The 19,099-nt window shown below is 34.5% G+C and overlaps 2 protein-coding genes across 2 annotated transcripts; one reads left to right on the top strand and one right to left on the bottom strand.

The window, feature by feature from the left end:
* Positions 1-1,139: 1,139 nt before the first annotated feature.
* Positions 1,140-1,808, bottom strand: LOC149182106 (uncharacterized). Its single transcript, XM_089414455.1, has one exon. It carries the CDS (start codon positions 1,806-1,808, stop codon positions 1,140-1,142), a length of 669 nt encoding a protein of 222 aa, XP_089270581.1.
* A 4,567-nt stretch (positions 1,809-6,375) lies between these two features.
* LOC149182105 (scopoletin glucosyltransferase-like) lies at positions 6,376-8,457 on the top strand. Its single transcript, XM_089418475.1, has one exon. It carries the CDS (start codon positions 6,513-6,515, stop codon positions 8,004-8,006), a length of 1,494 nt encoding a protein of 497 aa, XP_089274601.1. The 5' UTR covers positions 6,376-6,512; the 3' UTR covers positions 8,007-8,457.
* The last annotated feature ends 10,642 nt before the right edge of the window (positions 8,458-19,099 follow it).

The following is a 19,099-nucleotide window of genomic DNA, read 5'->3' as shown; positions in this document are numbered from 1 at the left end:
CTTTTGTTGCTTCAAGTAAATTTCTCATTACATGGCGGGATATCAATGAGTTTATGGGCTTCTATTATTTCTTCCAGAGCAGCTCTTTACGGGTCACTAAGATATTTTCCTCCCATATTTTCTTCAATGTTCCTTATTAGATTCAGGTCGCCTCCCAAAACCATCTTACTTTTTTGGCACTCTTGCAACTCTGTTTTGATGGAGTCCCAACAAAATGCTTTGTCCCTGTAAGGGTTTGGAGCATAAATGTTTAACACTGTAAATTCTTCATTTGTGATTTTGTTTTTAAGATCAGTTCTGACCCACCAGTAATTCGATTTTTTTACTTATGAGGTCCCATTTCCTCTTGTTCCACATTGTGCCTATGCCTCCTGAGGCACCCATTGAGTCTGTCACTATTCCTTCAAAGCTTTTATGTTTTTTCATTAATGTTTGAAAATCTTGGTTGGACATTTTGATCTCTTGGGTCATAAAGATATCTCGCTGTTCTTGGCTAATGATATCTTGGGTTGCGTTGGATTTAAGAGAGGAGCCCAAACCCTTGCTTACTTACTTGATTTTTGGTGAGCCCCGCTCTTCTCCTTCAGATTTTCCTCACTTCCTCTTTGTTTGGCCAAAAGAGAATCCATCGGCTGTTGGGTACCTGTGGCCATTTCTTTGGTTGCCGTTTCATCTCTTATTTTTTTGTTCGACTTCTTGCCAGCTTTTTTTGGTTGCTCTGTGGTGTTGCTTGATTCTTTGACTTTGTTTCTTGTAAGGATTCTGTCTATGGTGGGGGGAGGGGAAGGGAAGTTCTGAATGGGGGAGTGTATGACTGCTAAAGCTTTGTCTTGAGAAGGAGAACGAGGGGATGAAGGTTATTCTTCTTCCAAGGATTCAAAGGGGTTTGATGATGAAGGTATTGGCTGAGTCATGATGGGGGGGGCAGAGGAGGTAGCAGCTAGGTTTTCTAGGGGTTGCTTTGGTTTTGGACCTGATTGTTTGGAGTTTTTTTTCTTTTTCTTGACTTGTTCCCATGTGTCTTCATTGGCTTCTACATTCTCAGTTGTTTCAGTTTCTTTTAGTTTTCTACATCTATTAGCAAAATGACTGTATACATGGCATACCTTGCATTTGAACGGGATTTGTTTATAGTCCAGCTACTGAATATGAGTCCACTGGTCCACTTTGATCTTGATTGCTTCCGGGAGGCCCTTCCCTAAGTCAACTCCTACATAGATCCTGGCGTAGGCGTGCATATTGTCCTTTGGTTCGCATCTGTCGATATATTTTCCAACAACATTTCCTATTGTTTTGACCGATTCATCTCCCCAACAGTGGAGAGGGAGGTGAGGCAAACGGACCCAGACTGGAACTGCATTAGGGACATTCATTTCTGGATCGAAATCTGGGGACCATCTGTTCAAGTAGAGACCTCTTGAGTCCATGAAGTAAGGGCCGCTTATGAAAATGAGGTTTCGGTCTTCTTTGGTTTCAAAGAGGAACGCATAGTATCCTCTGCCACAAAATCTTATTGCAATTTTCCCTTGAATGTTCGCGCTCCAGTTACGCTCCACCCATTTTTGAACAGCTCTGGGGGAGGTCCACAATCCGGTAAATTGTCCAGCCAAACCTCTCTCAGCTAGAGAAATAACTGCTTTCCTTGAGAGAATAGGAGGTAAAGAGATTTCTGGGATTTCAGCCAGTCTTTTAACAAACTTGGATGCTGTGGGTTTGTTTCGTGGGGCACCATTTTCAGAGATTAGTGAAGCAAAAATCACAGCTTGTTCATTAGAGTCATGCAGCTGGGAGGAGTCACTCCCAGCCATGAGAGACGGGGGGCGGAAAAAGGGCCAGCAGCAGAATTGGCAGAGAGTGGAAGGCAGAGCCCGAATGCGAGGATAGTGGGAGCGTTATTAGAGGGCCTAGCAGCAGGGGCTGCCAGGCGGAGGGCTTGCAGAAGGTCGTGGGAGCCAAGGCTGACCAGGGGCGTGGGAGCTTTAGTTCAAAAATCACTAGTTTTTTGTAAATAATTAATTATAAATAGAAAAAAGAATAAATAAATTTAATTCTAAATAAATTTATTAATAAAAAAATAAATGAAATTAAAATATCAAAAAAATATATTTGATATAAAATATTATATTAAATATTAAATTAAAAAGTATTATATTAATATAAAATATGGAATAGTTTTTTAAAAAGTAATATTAAATAAATTGGTAAATTAAATTAAAGTATTAATAAAAAAATACTTGGATTTATAATATTAATGCTCAATTTATCGAAGGGTTCATATTCATAGGGTATAATATTATTCATAGTGTTTATAATATTTATTCTAGAGTTTATTAGTCCTTTGGGTTTATAATATTTATTCTAAGGTTTATTAGTCCCTTGGGTTTATAATATCAATCCCTTCGCTTTATTAATCTAAGGGTTCATAATATTAATCCTAGGTTTATAGTATTAATCTAAGGGTTTCTAATATTAATCTAAAGGTTCATATTCCTAGGGTATAATATGAACCATAGGGTTTACACTATTAATCCTAGGGTTTATTAGTCATTTGGGTTTATAATATTAATCCTAAATTTTATTAGTTCTTTGGGTTTATTATTAAACTTAGGGTTTATTAGTCCCTTTGGATTATTAGTCTTTTAGGTTTATAATATTAATCCTAGGGATTATTAGTCCTTTGGGTTCATCAGTGCTCTGAGTTTATAATATCAATCCACTGGGTTTATTAATCTAAGGGTTCACATTCCTATAGTGTAATATTATTTATAGGGTTTATAATATAAATCATTGGGTTTAAAATAAATCCCTTGGGTTTATAATCATGCTCAACCATGGTCCAATATCACATTGTGACTAAGACTTTCTCGATATGAAAATCAACCATGGTCGAACGTCGCATTGTGACAAAGGTTATTTTGATATAAAAATCGATTATGCTCAACCATGGTCCAAAGTTGCATTGTGACAAAAATTTTCTCAATATGAAAATGAATTATAGTCAACCATGATCAACCATGATCAACCATGTTTATTTTAGGGTTTATAATATTTATCTTACAATTTATATACCTTAGGTTTATAATATTAATCCCTTGGGTTTAATAGTGTTGACTTGGGTTTATAATACTATGGGGTTTTAGAATTAATCCCTTGGATTTTTAATATTAATCTCTTGGGATTATAATATCAATTTCTTGAGGTTATTAATCTAAGGGTTCATATTCCTAGGATATAATATTATTCATAGAACTTATAATTTTAACCTTTAGGTTTAATATAAATTCCTTGGGTTCATGGTTCAACCATGGTGCAATGTCACATTGTGACAATTTTTCTCAATATGAAAATCAACCATGGTCCAACATTGTGATAAAGATTGTCTCTATATAAAAACGTCTTATTGTGACAAAGATTGTCTATATATAAAAACGTCACATTGTGAAAAAAATTGTCTCAGTATGAAAATCAACCATGGTCAACTATGATTATTTTAGGGTTTATAATATTTATGTCAGGGTTTATATACCTTCGCTTTATAATATTAATCCCTTGGGTTTTTAGTATTAATCCTTTAGGTTTATATTCCCTTGCATTTATAATATCAATCCCTTGGATTTATTAATATAAGGGTTCATATTCCTAGGGTATAATATTATTCATAGAGTTTATAATATTAATCGTTGCGTTTAATGTAAATTCCTTGTTTATGAATTCAGGCTTCTATGATTCAAAATGAATTAAGAAAAGTCTTTCGGTAGAAATAACATAAGAGAATTTTTCAATTGACGCGTTTTGAATCAACAAGTGTGGTTCATCATCACGACTTGATGAAGAGGCAGACCATGGAAAAGGCTTAAATAAAGAGCAATGTAGAGACCATAATTTCAAGTAACAACTATATTTGAACAATAAGATTTAAATTATGATATTTTTTTTTAGGGGTAGTTCATGGACACTGGGTGACCACTACATCCATGAGAAAAATCTAGGCAGATCAACCCGAAGAGATCTACTTGCCAATCAAACAAGCAGGGCCTAACCCTAAGGATGTCGAGGAGATTTGACCCCATGACTTCCCAACTAACAAGGTACTTAACAACAAGCACTCGACCAATTGAGCTAACCCTTAAGGTTGTTTATGATATTAATTTATTAAAAATATTTAAAACAAATATTATTAAGTAACGACTATATTAAATGCTATTTTTTGAAAAATAAAATTTAATTTATAATATCAATTTATTAAAAATAAATATTAATTAGTTTTTGAAAAATAATATTTAAATTAATTTATTAAAATAAAATATTATTAAAAAAATCTATTAGTGAAGAAAAAAAGAAGTAAATCCCTCGTGTTTAAAATTTTTATTATAATACTCTACTTGGGTAGCTCAATTGGTAATAACAATGAAAATGAAGTCCATTGAAGTCTCACCCAACCAGTCTTGGTTCAAATCTTGTGATATCCAAAATCTCATCCAACCAATCTTGGGTTCAAATCTTGTGATATCCCCTATCCCAGTGAAAAGTTGGAATAGTCCTACCAAACTTTCAAAAAAGATATTTTTATTATAATAGTTATCTTTTAAATATTGTTATTATTATATATTTATTATGAATATCAATACGATGATTAATATTAGATTTATACCATTAACATTTATCTATTTTTTCAAGTATATTTATTAATATATTTGTATATTATTTGTGCATCTTATTGATGAACCATATCAACCACATTTCTTAATATAATTATGCAATTAATTATGTAATATGTAACTGATATTAATCATAAAACATATAAAATAATATGTAAATAAGTAAAATAATAATATCATCACATTTCTTAATATGATTGTGCAATTATGTAATATGTAACTAACATTAATCATAAAACATATAAAATAATATGTAAATAAGTAAAATGCTAAAATAATGTGATAGTCTAATTAGCCCAAGGAATTGGGCAGAAGGTTATGGAAATTCTGGTCTTATTTAGAAAAAATCCAGCAAAGATTTTTGTAAATCCAAGTTATAGTTGTTAAATTTCAAATTTTTAAGTGTCTTGGACATTTTTCATGGTGCTGAATCCATTTCCACCATCAAAAACAGGATTCAAACACTGTGGCTACATGATTTTTTAACTTTTTTTCGCTGGATTCCAGCCACTTTCATTGTCCGGGCAATTTCTCCGCTCGTTAGACCAAGCCTTCTTTTCTCATTAAACGTTATTGTCAGTATTAATATGAAAACAAGTTAAGGAAAGAAGACCTACAAACAATTATATCCACAAACAATCAAACGGCTGGCCGCATACTGCCCTACCACACATGCTTTGTTGTCTTTTTATGCTTAAAAATTCCATGGCATTTCCCGAATATTATTGCTATGATACCATTTCTGCCTCAACTTTAAAGGCACACACTACAAATTATACGCCTCAGTCACTCTTCCTTACAGCAGGCCTAGTTTTAGTCATTCCATTCCATCTCAAGCTTGTTGAGGGACCTTGCTCTGAGCATCTACGTTTTTTTCAGAGTGGGAATTGCAGATATGTCAGCTCCGTAGGTTCACATGCAGCCTCTGTGAAAAAAGAAAAGAAAAACGTAATCCTCATAGGGATTGTGTGTTGTCCTCTCTATCGTTTATGAATCTATTTTCTCTGCTTGTATTATTTATTTGGAAACGTATTATGCCCGCTCTAATTCATAATTGAGAATACCATTTTATAAGGCAGCATTTTTGGTGAACTATCTTTTGAAAAAAATGTTCTATTTCCAATGAAAATAATTTGCATAAATATTTAACTTAGTATAAAACATAATATAATATAATTGAATAAATAATTACAAAGTAATAACTAAGTGTTAAATATAAAATAGTTGGTGATAAGGTATTTTGTGAAGTCATTAAGGTTATCATCAAAGTCTAGTGAATATAAAAGAAAATCAATTAAGTTAACTCTAAAAAGTTAAATTGCCCATTTTCCCTCAATCCTATAAATATTTGGCTTAGGATAAAACATAATATAATTATCAATTAGGTTAACTGTAAAGGGTTAAATTGCCCATTTTTCCTCAATCCTATAAATATTTGGCTTAGGATAAAACAGAATATAATTATCAATTATTGCCCATTTTTCTAAAACATAATATAATTATCAATTAGTTTAACTGTAAAGGGTTAAATTGCCCATTTTCCCTCAATCCGGTAAATATTTGGTTTAGGAATAATTTTAATGGTTTTGTACTTAAAATAATTTTAAAAATATAAATATCTTTATAAATTACGTTATAAAGACCTTTACCTTTACCTTTTGTAATTTCTGAATTCCTGCTCACCTTCTGTCTGGAAAAGACGGAAATGTCACCTTCTGTCTGGAAATGTCATAGTTTGCAAATGGAAGCAGCTGGTTCTAAATTTTTGTTTATATATATAGAAACTCCGATCTGGTTTTCTTCAAGTAATAGTACTGTGTTCATCCATTTGTGAAGGTTGCTTGTTCGTCGATAATGGCAGAAAGAAAGCCCCATCTAGTAGCGGTCCCGTCCTTGGCTCAGGGCCATTTCATTCCATTCCTTCAGCTAGTCAAGCTTCTCGCCTCGCGCGGCGGCTTCACAGTTTCGTTTATCACGACCCCGGGGAATGCGAAACGTCTGCAGCCGGAGGTCGAGGGTTCGAATCTGGACATCCGGCTGGTACCTATTCCCTTGCCTCCAATCGAGGGTGTGCCCCCGGGAACCGACAGCACAGACAACGTCCCCATGCACGTCGTTCCGTTGCTCTTTGCTTCCACGCACAAGCTGGCGGCCGCGTTTCAAGAATGGTTGGATCAACAGATGAATATTAATTCGGGTACTTCTCCCGTATGCTGCATCATCGTGGACATGACAACGGGATGGGCTCGCCGTGCGGGTGCCAACCTCGGGATCCCCAGCGTGGCTTTCTACACGTGTGGGGCGTTCGGGTTGTCTCTCATGCACTTCGTCTTTAACCGCACCTCGTACGACGACGACGAGTCTTTTGATGTATCGGAGCTCATCTTCGGGCTTAAGCTCCGCAGGTCCGACTTGACGGTATCGTGGCGTGATCCGGAATCTCATCCGCTCTGGAATTTTCTTCGGGAGGAGCTTAACGGGAGCTTGGAGGGGCTGGGCATAATTATTAATACGTTTTACGAGTTGGAATCCCGGGCGATCGATTACATTGGGAGCCTCACCGGGAAACCTGTGTGGAACATTGGTCCCCTGCTTCCTCCCGCTGCTATAGGCCAGACGGGGATAGATCGCCGGAAAATTCGAAGCCGCGGGAAGGCGGCGGATATCGACGAGGATGAGTGCTTGCGGTGGCTAGATTCCCGGCGTCCGAATTCGGTGGTATTCGTGTGCCTAGGGAGCCAGTTTTTCCTGAATGAAAACCAAATCTGTGCGCTGGCTTCGGGGTTGGAGAGTAGCGGGCAGGCCTTCGTGTGGGCCATCAGATGTCCTTCTCACACGGATGTGAAAGGCTCCAAAGAGACGGAGGTGGGGCTGGCGGAGGGATTCGAAGAGAGGACGCGAGAGAGGGGGCTGATCATATGGGGATGGGCGCCTCAGCTCTTGATTCTTTCGCATCCTTCAGTGGGCGCTTTCTTGAGCCACTGCGGGTGGAATTCTACGCTGGAGAGCATCAGCATGGGAGTCCCCATGATCACGTGGCCCATGTTTGCAGAACAGCCCTTTAACTCTAAGCTCCTGGTAGAACGTTTGGGGATAGGCATACAGATATGTTTGGATGTGAGCGGTATTCCAGATGAAGGGGAAGTACGAAGAGCTGTCACCATGCTTTTGGCAGAGGAAGAAGGAAAGAGCATGAGAACCAGAGCCGAGGCGCTGAGTAAGGTTGCTAAAATAAGTGTGGACAAAGAAGGATCTTCTTATAGTAATTTGGAGTCTTTTGTTCAAGAAATGCAAAAACTGCATCACAATCTGGTTGTGTTGCCTCGCGTGAATGGATATAATGAATAATTAAAGTGGTGCTGGTCTCGCAAGGGAGTGGAAACAAGCAAGAAACTATGGGACTTGTCACACCTCGTCCAGAATTGCCGATGTTGTTCTGGTTATGTTATGGATTTTATAATAGAAGCGTGGCTTATGTTTTTGATTTAAATATGCAGTGTGAGAATTTCATGATTGGATAAGAAGGATATATTTATGTCGGGCACACATAAAGTGTGAGATTGTATATGGTGAATAATCCCACTTATACTTAAGTGGAATCCTATGGGATCATACTTAGATGAAGTGTGAGAATGGAAGATCTTTATGTTTGTTTGGATTAAAGTGTGAGATTGTATATGGTGAATAATCCCCTTATACTTAAGTGGAATCTTTATGGGATCATACTTAGATGAAGTGTGAGAATGGAAGATCTTTATGTTTGTTTGGATTAAAGTGTGAGATTGTATATGGTGAATAATCCCACTTATACTTAATTGGAATCTTTATGGGATCATATTTAGATGAAGTGTGAGAATGGAAGATCTTTATCTTTGTTTGGATTAACTAGATCTTTATGTTATTATATTTAAATGAAGTGTGAGAATAAAAAATCTTTATGTTTGTTGGGGTAAATATACAAAATTTTATAGGTAAGTAGAAATTATTTATAGAGAATTTATGATAATGATAATAATTTAAATTTTAAAGTTGTTTTGTTTTTTTTTTGCAAGTGAGAGAATTTTGTATTATATGAAATTTATATGGGGTATATCATGGTAGTGATTGTGTCAAAATATTGTAGCATTTAGCTTAATCATGGAAGCCCAAAAGGTATGAGACAAAAAAAGATGCCAAACTTTCCAAAAAATTAACTTGAGCCAGGAAACCAAGTGTATAATACTAAGAAGAAGATGGTTGGAGGAAGAAAGATGGATTGCAGCCAACAATCCTACATTCTAAGTATAGAGCACCAAGTAAAGAAGAACACAGGAAAGACAACATTGATATCTAGGTGGTTTTACAAAACATGTTCCGGTCCATTTGCTGATTCACATTCTGCTCTAATACCTCTTCCAGAATTGGTGTTGGACCATAGTAATCATTACTGTTGGACTTACGAGTAATGCTTGCACTCAAGTTGCTAACCAGTTTGGCTGACCTGGAGGGGATGTCTTGGGTAGGAGGTGGGCCCATGCTTAGGTATGGTTGTTGCATTATGCCAAGAGGGTAGTGTCGTGCTCCATAGTAGTTGCAAGGCTTTAAGAGGATGAGGTAGAGATACAAGTGGTCAATGAATGTAACTAGAGGCCTAGAGCACCAACCATTTACTTCATCGCAACTTTAGCGTGGCCCTAGTAGTAATCGAAGTTGAGGAGGTGAGCCTCGAGCACCAACCAGCTCTCCTCATGATCTTGAAGATAGCGATGAAGCATGTTTCGTAGAGCCCAAGCATTGTTGCCTACATTGCGGACATCTATAGATTCCAACTCCACCACCATGCTCTAATAGCGATGAGGGATGTTGGCATTAAATTGGTTCAAGCCCAAACCGTGCCAACGTGGAAACATGGGTCTACCTCTGCCTCTACCCCGCTGCAAGGGCACTGCTCTGTTAGCAATGAGGGATGTTGGCATTAAATCGGTCCAAGCCCAAATCGTGCTAAGGTGGAAAGAGGGGTCTACCTCTGCCTCTACCCTGCTGCAAGGGCACCCCCTTTCACAGAAGTGCATGTCCATATCTGAGTTGGAATGTCTTATAGCTTGCATGTCCATATCTGAGTTGGAATGTCTTAGAGAGTGTGACAAGGATTTAAAATAAATAAATAAATAATTCAAAATGTTTGATTTTTTTAACATTTAATAAAATCTAAAATTAAAATATATGTTTATTGTGTTCAGAGGTGTTCTCTAATTTACTATGGTAAAAATGTTGTAATGTCTTGTTCTATGAACATTTTGACTAGATCAAATTACATAAAAAATAATAATAGTATAATTAAAATAAAATAAAGATAAAATAATCAATTAATTATGAGCAGTTTTTTAATTTTAAATTTTAACTACCCATAATTTTTGCTCTAATATTTTATATAATATATATATATAAAATAAAAAATAAAATTAATAATTAAAATAAAAATAAACTCTATAAAATAAAAAAATTAAATTAAGAATTAAAATAAAAACAAAAACCTACGCGGTCTTTCAACCATAGTACCTGCACGAGGCGAGAAGCTTAACGACCTCAAGAATTGGAATGGGAAAGTGCTGCGCTTGAAAGTCAAGTCTACCCTCCACCATGTTTAAACAATGCTCAATTTTTACCCCAGCCCAAAAGGTAATACGATAGGAGAGAGCTTTAAAATAATATTTAAGAAAAGGTATCGTTGAAGTTGTACTTAAATTATTTTAGTATTTTTAATTGATAGTATTGTTGAAGATGTTTAAGTATTTTTTATTTGGATTATCAACAAAAACTTACTTTGATATCTAGATTTTATAGATTATTATTATTCAAAAATATATTTACAAAATATTAAAATATTATATTATATTATTATTTTTTATTATTTAAATATTAAATAATATGAATTTATATTGTTTTATTTTAATTATATGACAAAACTAAAATATGACAGTACTAGTGACCAATTTGTCGAAATCTGTCGAATGATTGGATCCTCTTTTTTGAAATGTGAAGAAATATTTTTAGAAAAAAGAAATAGAATGATGAAAATATTCCAGATCAAAATTTGTGTATATTTTTAAAAGAAAAAAAAAATGTTACAAGATCCGATCATGTTAGATTATGACTAAGAGAATATGATTAATTTATAAAATAACTTTATTTATTTAATTAATTATATATATATATATATATATATATTAAAATACATAATATAAACTTTTAAAATATAAAAAATTAATTATAATTTTATTAATTGAAAAATATTTTTAAATAGATAAGGGATTAGTTTTGGTGTAATTTGGAGGTTTTGAGTCATTTTAGGTTTTTCTATATACACTTTCTATTTAGAGTCATGGCATCCCTTGAGGTGAGGTGAGGTGTAGAGGACTAAGCAACTCTTTCTGAAATGTCATAGTTATTAGATCAAATCAACCGACAATAAAAAAGAATGAATCGATATCAGCAACAAAGGCAACCCTACAATCTACCTCTGCCAACGCGCAAGTCCCCGAGTCCTCCATTGTAACTCCTCATAATCAAACAACCTCTGCCACAAATGGAGCAGGCTTCTCCTTATCGCAAACGAAAAAATATCCCTTATTAGAGATTCCTCCAAAGAAAATAGGAGTGAAAATAGAACATATGTGGCTACATGCCACTATATGCCAATTTGTCGAACTTTGGCCATTAGAAAGGATGTTGATAAGTTGGATTAGAAAAAATTGGATGCTCAAAGGGGATCTAGAACTTAAACTATGCTTAAAACGGTTTTTCACTACAATCTTCAACAACATAGAGGACAAGGAAAAAATCTTCTAGGGAGGCTCATATTTCATGGATTTAGTGGGTCTATTCATGAAACTATAGGTTCAAAAGTTCAACACCAAGAAAGAGTATTTATCCTCGACACCAGTTTGGATACGCCTTTATTCTCTCGCCCAAGAGTACTAGGACTACGACATCCTAGAAGGAACTGGAAATGTGATTGGAAAATTTGTGATGATATATAAAACCACCAAACATGACTGATATACCTCTTATGCGCACCTCTGTTCCTATCTAGATCTCTTGCAACCACCCCCAACTAGCATACTCTTAAGCAGCAAGGATGAAATCTAGGAACAACCAAGCGATTATGAAAACATCCTATTAAGTTGCCACAAATATTATGAATATGGTAATTTGTTCTGAGAGTGTCTAGAAAATCACACTCAAATTAGTGCAATGACATCCCCAACTCAATATCAAGAAGGGTTCACCAAGTTGCGAAGAAAAAAAACAATAATAATAATGAAGAAAGGTATGTCCATTATGTCGTCCAAAAATGTGGAAGAGCACAATCAGTTTGCACTTCTACAACAACTATCAGAACATGGATAATTATATAAGACAGAACAACAACAAGAGAGAGATATGAGGTAATCAGTCTACCCCCACCAGAACACAAACGACAAATACATCCATTCCACCAATTAGAATCATCCGGAAGATCTAGAAATGGAAGAAACTATCCTAGAGCAATTTGACGTTGAAGATGATAAAGGCATGGAGTTGTAGGACATATATTTGTAGTCACTAACTAAAGAATGGCACAATAAGGACCCGAAAACAATCCTGGAGGAAAAAGTGCAACTCATAGCTGTTGTAGCTATTACAACAACACCCAAAAATTTTAGCCTAATACTTAAATTTTGGGCCCCCCTCTGCTTTTTATGGTTTCAATGGCTATGTCTATGATGGATTAGATTTTTCAATGACCTCACTGCCATTAAACGTTATGATTGCCCATGCTTTCATGATGCATATCGCACATACTCATCTTTCTTCATCTTCATTCTCATTCTATTGAATGCATTAAGGTTTGTGTAGTGATTGTTTTATTCAAGAAAATTCAAGCCCTAGGTCTCCATGGTATGCATTGCAAATGATAGGCAAACATTTTGTGTTGTTGGTTGTTCTTTACTTTGGTTTTCATTCTTTGATTTGCATCTTCAAGCCTCAGCATTCATGAGCATTTTGTAGCATTTTTAAGTCATGCTAGTTGCATCATCATTGTTGGAGATTGCATTCTACAATGATGTTTTTCGGTTATTAAGTTGGTTCATGTGCCTGAATATTAAATTGGTTTTCAAACAAAAGTATATTTTTTTCCAAATTAATGCAACATCTTGCACTTTATTTTTGACTATTGCATATTATTTTTCTTTGAAGGAATGTGATGATGATGCAAGACCTAATTTGTCATAAGCCTTTGGTCATCAATGAGGTCATGAATTCAAGAGTGGATCTTCAAATACACATTATGCATTAAACTTGTTTCAAGAGAAGGCATTGGAAACATCTTTGTTACTTGTATTTGTGAATCTTTTCGAGGTTTCTTTTAGTTTCTGGTGGAGTTAATGCTAGTAACTTATTAATGAATTAGATTGGCTAGTGAAGAACATGTATGTTTATTTTACAAAGTCCAATTGCAGTGGCTTGAGCAAGAAAACTTGTATGCATTTCATTTCCTAATTGACTAAAACCCAAAGAATGTGCATTATTCCTCAATCTCATGCTTTCTAAAACCATATTAAGTTTAAAATGAAATCATGCAACCACTGCATGTTTCAAGCTTCACTCTTCTCACTTTAAAGAACGAGTCTTTAGAGATAAAACCTAAAGAGTTAATGGCATAAATGAATTGTAATAGAAAATGGTAGAAGCATGAAACTAATATGACAAAAGTGCTCACTCTCATTAATGATAAAGGTTTAAGTAAATATAATTTTTAAATTATTTCATATACAAATATTAAACTTTCATTTACTTCTTATTAGTCTCGTAAGTTTTTTTTGAAGTGTTTAATGAAGGTGTTGAGAAACAATGAGCATTGACAAACAATTCAAGGGACCGTTGAAAAAATACATAGAATAACACAATTAAAACAGCGCATTGAAAAATAATTAAAGCAGTGCGTTGGAGGATAATAATGCAATGCTTTGATGGATACATTTTAATGCAGCGTATCAATGTAGTGCATTGGATGGCATTCTACAATGTGATGAAGGGTGTAGAAATAATGCCTTCAAAACCCTAAATTACAATATGCCGCAATGATAACGTGTGTTAGAGAAATAAGGAAAATGCGTTGTTGATATACAACCTGCATTGAAAGGAGACATCACAAGGAATACGTTGAATAATGCATTAAACGGCGTTGGGAATTAGATATAAGGCAACGTTGGAGAACTATTCAAGAATGGTTGGATCAACAGATGACTAGTAAGAAGGGTTCGAATCTGGACATCCGGCTGGTACCTATTCCTTTGCCTCCTATCGAGGGGGTGCCCCCGGGATCCGACAGCACAGACAAAGTCCCCATGCACGTCGCCCCGTTGCTCTTTGCTTCCTCGCACAAGCTGGCTGCCGCGTTTCAAGAATGGTTGGATCAACAGATGGTTGGTTCTTCTCCGGTATGCTGCATCATCGTGGACACGACAACGGGATGGGCTCGCCGTGCGGGTGCCAACCGCGGGATCCCCAGCGTAGCTTTCTACACGTGCGGCGAGTTCGCGTTGTCTCTCATCCACTCCGTCTTTAACCGCACCTCGTCCGGCGACGACGAGTTTTTTTGATGTATCGGAGCTCATCTTCGGGCTTAAGCTCCGCAGGTCCGACTTGACGGTATCGTGGCGTGATCCGGAATTTCATCCGCTCTGGAATTTTCTATGGGAGGAGCTTAACGGGAGCTTGGAGGGACTGGGCATAATTATTAATACGTTTTACGAGTTGCCCACCCGAGCGATCGATTACATTGGGAGCCTCACGGGGAACCATGTAGGGAACATTGATCCCTTGATTTTTAAAATAAAAAATATTGTATAATTATTTTTTTATTTAAATAAATTTTATTTATAAAAAATTAACAACAAAAAAAATTTTCTGCTGGAGATTTCAATTTAAAGTGGATGAAGATTTGTTGATTTATTTTTTTATTTTTTTAAGAGACTCTTTAGATTGATTCTCAAGGGAACATGCTCAACATATGCTTAGTCTTAATGTTTATCAAGGGTTGTAGTGTGTTACGGAGTTTGTTTGGTTGCATTGACCTTTAATAAATTTAATAAATTATATTTGTGCCATGTGCCCACCAATTTCTTGGGGATTTGAGATTATTTCAATTCTAATATGTTCATATTCTAATTAGATGGAGAAATTAATAAATAAACAAATTTTATTTAGCAAAATGGTCAGTGGCTTCCCCACCCACCAATTTCCTAGGGATTTGAGATTATTCCAATTCTAATAAGTTCGTATTCTAATTAGATGGAGAAATTAATAAATAAGCAAATTTTATTTAGCAAAATAGTCCATTTTACAATAAGATGTGTAATTCTTTTTTTTTCTCAAGTTAAAGTTGACTCATAATCAATTTATACATGGTTAATTAGGTAAATGTGTACATTGTTAAGGCATAGTTTTTTTGTTATATTTATGAAGCCTTAGGCTACTTCAACAACATTAATATTTTTAATGTGGTTGTACTAGTTATAAGAGATACATATTTTTAAAATATCTAACATAATTTTTTGTTGTTATATTTATGAAGCCTTCGACTATATCAACCACATTAATATTTTGAATGTCATTCTACTAGTTATAAGATATACATATTTTTAAAATATCTTACATAAATTTATAAATATTATTTTATTATATTTATGAATAAAATAATTTTTTATTTTATTTTATTTTAATTAATTAATTTTTGTTAAGCTTGGTAGATCCTCCTTTTTCATTAGTTTATAAAGCAAATTTACACCACATAGATTGGTTAGGTGGCCTCAACTTGCCCAATGGGAAACCAAGTCTGTTGGCCACCTATCCGCATTGTATGCCATCAATAACAAAAGAGTTTCAGTTTTTCTACCCAAGCTATATAAGTCTCAGAATCATGTCCAGACTCTAGATATCTACCTATACATATGCTTGCATAAGGAAATGTAAAAGCTATCCACATATATAAACAAAACTAACAAGAGAGATTATCTAGTCATTCTGTTCAGCCGAAGTCAATTCTACTATTGCTGCGTCTTTGGCGTTCGATCTTGGCTACTTGGTCGGTTCCAAGAGACATGGGATGTGCCTCTCAATTCTGCCAAGTCTAACATCCTGCTTGTGCAGTTGAAACTGCACCTTCTGAAATTCCTGTTTATAATTCGACATGCCTTGAATAGTGATAGCCATGCCCACCGAGATATGCTCCATAGCCTTGCCTAATAGGATTTTCATCAGCCAATACAGGTATAAGGTCTGTGTGAATTGAGTGATCCTACCTCTAGTGTTGCTACGGTTTGGGACAAGGGTCCTCCAGTCCTCCATTTTCGTGTCTGTTTCACTTTCTTGTTTGACTTCATCTTCCCATTCCTCTAGAATTTTGTGTATACCTTCATTTGTGCCCTCACGGTATGCCTTTATCGCTTCACTGATGAGTCTTTCCACTATTTTCCTACCTCTACGAGCCTCATACGTGCCCAGGTCCGTGGCTATAAGGTCCCCGAGTCATTGTTGCGATGCGGAGAGTCAGCGAGGACGCACGACGGACAAGCGATGAGTTGGGCGGTTCAATCGGCGAGTCATGGGCGCGCCCGCACGGTGAGACGAGCCGGCCAAACGAAGGAAATGAGTGAAGGAAACGATTGCACAAAGAGTCATCGCGAAAATGGCTAAGTGTGGAAGTGGTGGCGAACTTATATGGAGGGTGGTCCCATGTATGGGTGCCCACACCATGGGATGACGTGAAGGTTCAGGAAGTCCCGGTTCAGGAAGCCCCGGTTCAGGGAGACCCTCCGCCATCGAATCCTGCTATGGAGAAGGAAACGATCAGCGACCACTCTCAGCATGGCTTTGGCTGCCTTCACCTGGTCACTGACTCGCGTGGAAAACCGATTCTAGATGAGGAAGGGTTTGTCACTTGGCTGGCCTCGCCCAGTCCAGAGAAAGAGGAGCAACTTGTGTCGGTGTTAATGCGGCTATTTCATTCTATTTGTTTCAGTCTAATGTCTCAGTCTATTTCTTCCTGTCTGTTTCAATCTATCACAGTTGTCCTTCTCTGTACTAGAGTCTGTTATGTTAACTGGTTTTGTCTAGTTATGATCCCTGATGGTTATGCTAATTGCAGTCTAAGTCCAGTCAGTCAGAATGTCAAGACACATCAGAACTATGGAGGGTTTTTTGTAAATCAGCTTGAACGGATAGACAATATGGTCCAGGATTTATTGTATGAGGACTGGCCTCGGCCTCCTCGGAAGGTCTGAAATCCATGTACATATTTTTATTTCTTTAATATAGAACTAGTCTTTACTTAGAAAAAAAAAAATATTACTCCCTGGGGTTCATAATCCCTTGGGGTTTTAGTATTAATCCCTTTGATTTGTAATAACAATCCCCTGGGTTTATAATAACAATCTGTTGGGTTTATAATATCAATCTCTTTGATTTATAATATCAATCATAGTCAACCATGGTCAATCATAACCAACCATGCTCAACCATGGTCGAATGTCACATTGTAACAATGATTGGATCAATATGTAAATCAACCTTTGTCAACCATGGTCCAATGTCGCATTATGGCAAAGATTGTTTCAATATGAAAATTAATCATTGTTTCAACCATGGTCCAACGTCACATTATGATAAAGAATCAACTATGGTTAACCATGGTTCAATGTTGAATTGTGACAAAGATTCTTTTGATTTGAAAATGAATCATGGTCAAGCATTTTCAACCATGGTGAAATGCCACATTGTGATAATGGTTATCTCAATATAGAAATCAACCAAGGTCAACCATGGTCAAATATGTTTATTTTAGGATTTATAATATTTATCTTAGGGTTTACATACCTTGGGCTTATAATTCTTATCCCTTGGGTTTATGATATCAATTATGGTCAACCATGTTTTGTGAATTCAATCATGGTCGAACATGGTTCAACGTTGCATTGTGACATATATTGTCTCAATATGAGTATCAACCATGTGCAATGTCACATTGTCACAATGGACAACCATGGTCTAATACCGTGTGAATAATATTATAGCCTAGGAATACGAATGCTTATATTAATAAATCTAAGAGATTGATATTATAAACCCAAAAGATTAATATTATAAACCCAAACGAATAATAAACCCAGGGGATTAATAATAAAACCCCAAAAATCTTTTAATCTCAAATAAAACTATCTCTTAAATTTCTAATAAAAAAAATATAAATAACTTAAATTATATATTTTATTATTTAACTATTTTATATTTATATATTAATTTTTTATTATGAGTATATTTAAATAACTAAAAAATTAAATTTAAAAACAAATATATATAATTTATAATTTATAAATAATTAAATTAAAAATTTAACTTTTAATCATTAGATTTTTATAATTATTTTTTATATTTTAAAAATTAAAGATAATAAAACTTATAAATTTTAATATATAATTTTATATATTTTTAAGTATCAGAACTTTTATTACTGAAACTATCCACATAAACCTTTCAAGTTGTTAAAGCGTGTTTTTTAAGTTATTGATTTAACAGAAATTGTTAAATAATATTTATTTTGGTAAAATTTTCTATCAATGATATATTTTTTTTAGTAATTCATCGTAAACCTTTCAAGTCGTTAAAGTGTGTTTTTTAAGTTATTGATTTAACAACTACATATGAAATTGTTAAATAATATTTATTTTGGTAAAATTTTCTATCGATGATATATTTATTTTAAGTAATTCATCAATCTATATAGGTTCATATAAATGATATTTAAATAGAATAATAAATTAAATATAATTTAATTAAAATAATAAAATATAGGAAAAATTATGTTATAAAATTTAAAAATAATATTAAAAATTTTATAATTAAGTGATAATATTTTAAATATAGTTTTATTTTGTAATTGAGTGATAATATTTTAAATATAGTTTTATTGGATATTAAGAAGATTAAATTTTGTCAATTGGATTTATATAGGGTTGTTGGGTATAATGGTTGCTATCTTCTCCAACTATGTTCAAAGCTTGGCAAGTAACATGATGAGTTATAATGTCTTAAATATTTTTATATTGGCTTTGAACCTTGTGAACTCTTGAGTATACATGTGGGTTGGCTTGGTACCAACAACTCATTTTAAATAGACATTGATTTCTTTTCTCCATAAAAAATACAAATGAAAAACAATAAATTTTTTAATATACATATATATTATTTAATTATTTATTATGTTTTAAATTCTTTATATTAAAAAAATTATGTATTAACAAATTTAACACTTTTCTAATTTTTGATAAATCTAAATTTATAAATATATATATATATATATATGTAATTATTAATTCTTATTCAATTTAATTTATTTTTTTTAAGATGAAGATGAATTA

The sequence above is a fragment of the Pinus tabuliformis genome, chromosome 3_2 (genome assembly GCF_031772625.1).
Source record: "Pinus tabuliformis cultivar Carrire ecotype Pingquan chromosome 3_2, CPIR1, whole genome shotgun sequence".
Classification (NCBI taxonomy): Eukaryota; Viridiplantae; Streptophyta; class Pinopsida; order Pinales; family Pinaceae; genus Pinus; species Pinus tabuliformis.
This window is presented reverse-complemented; position numbering and strand designations above follow the sequence as displayed.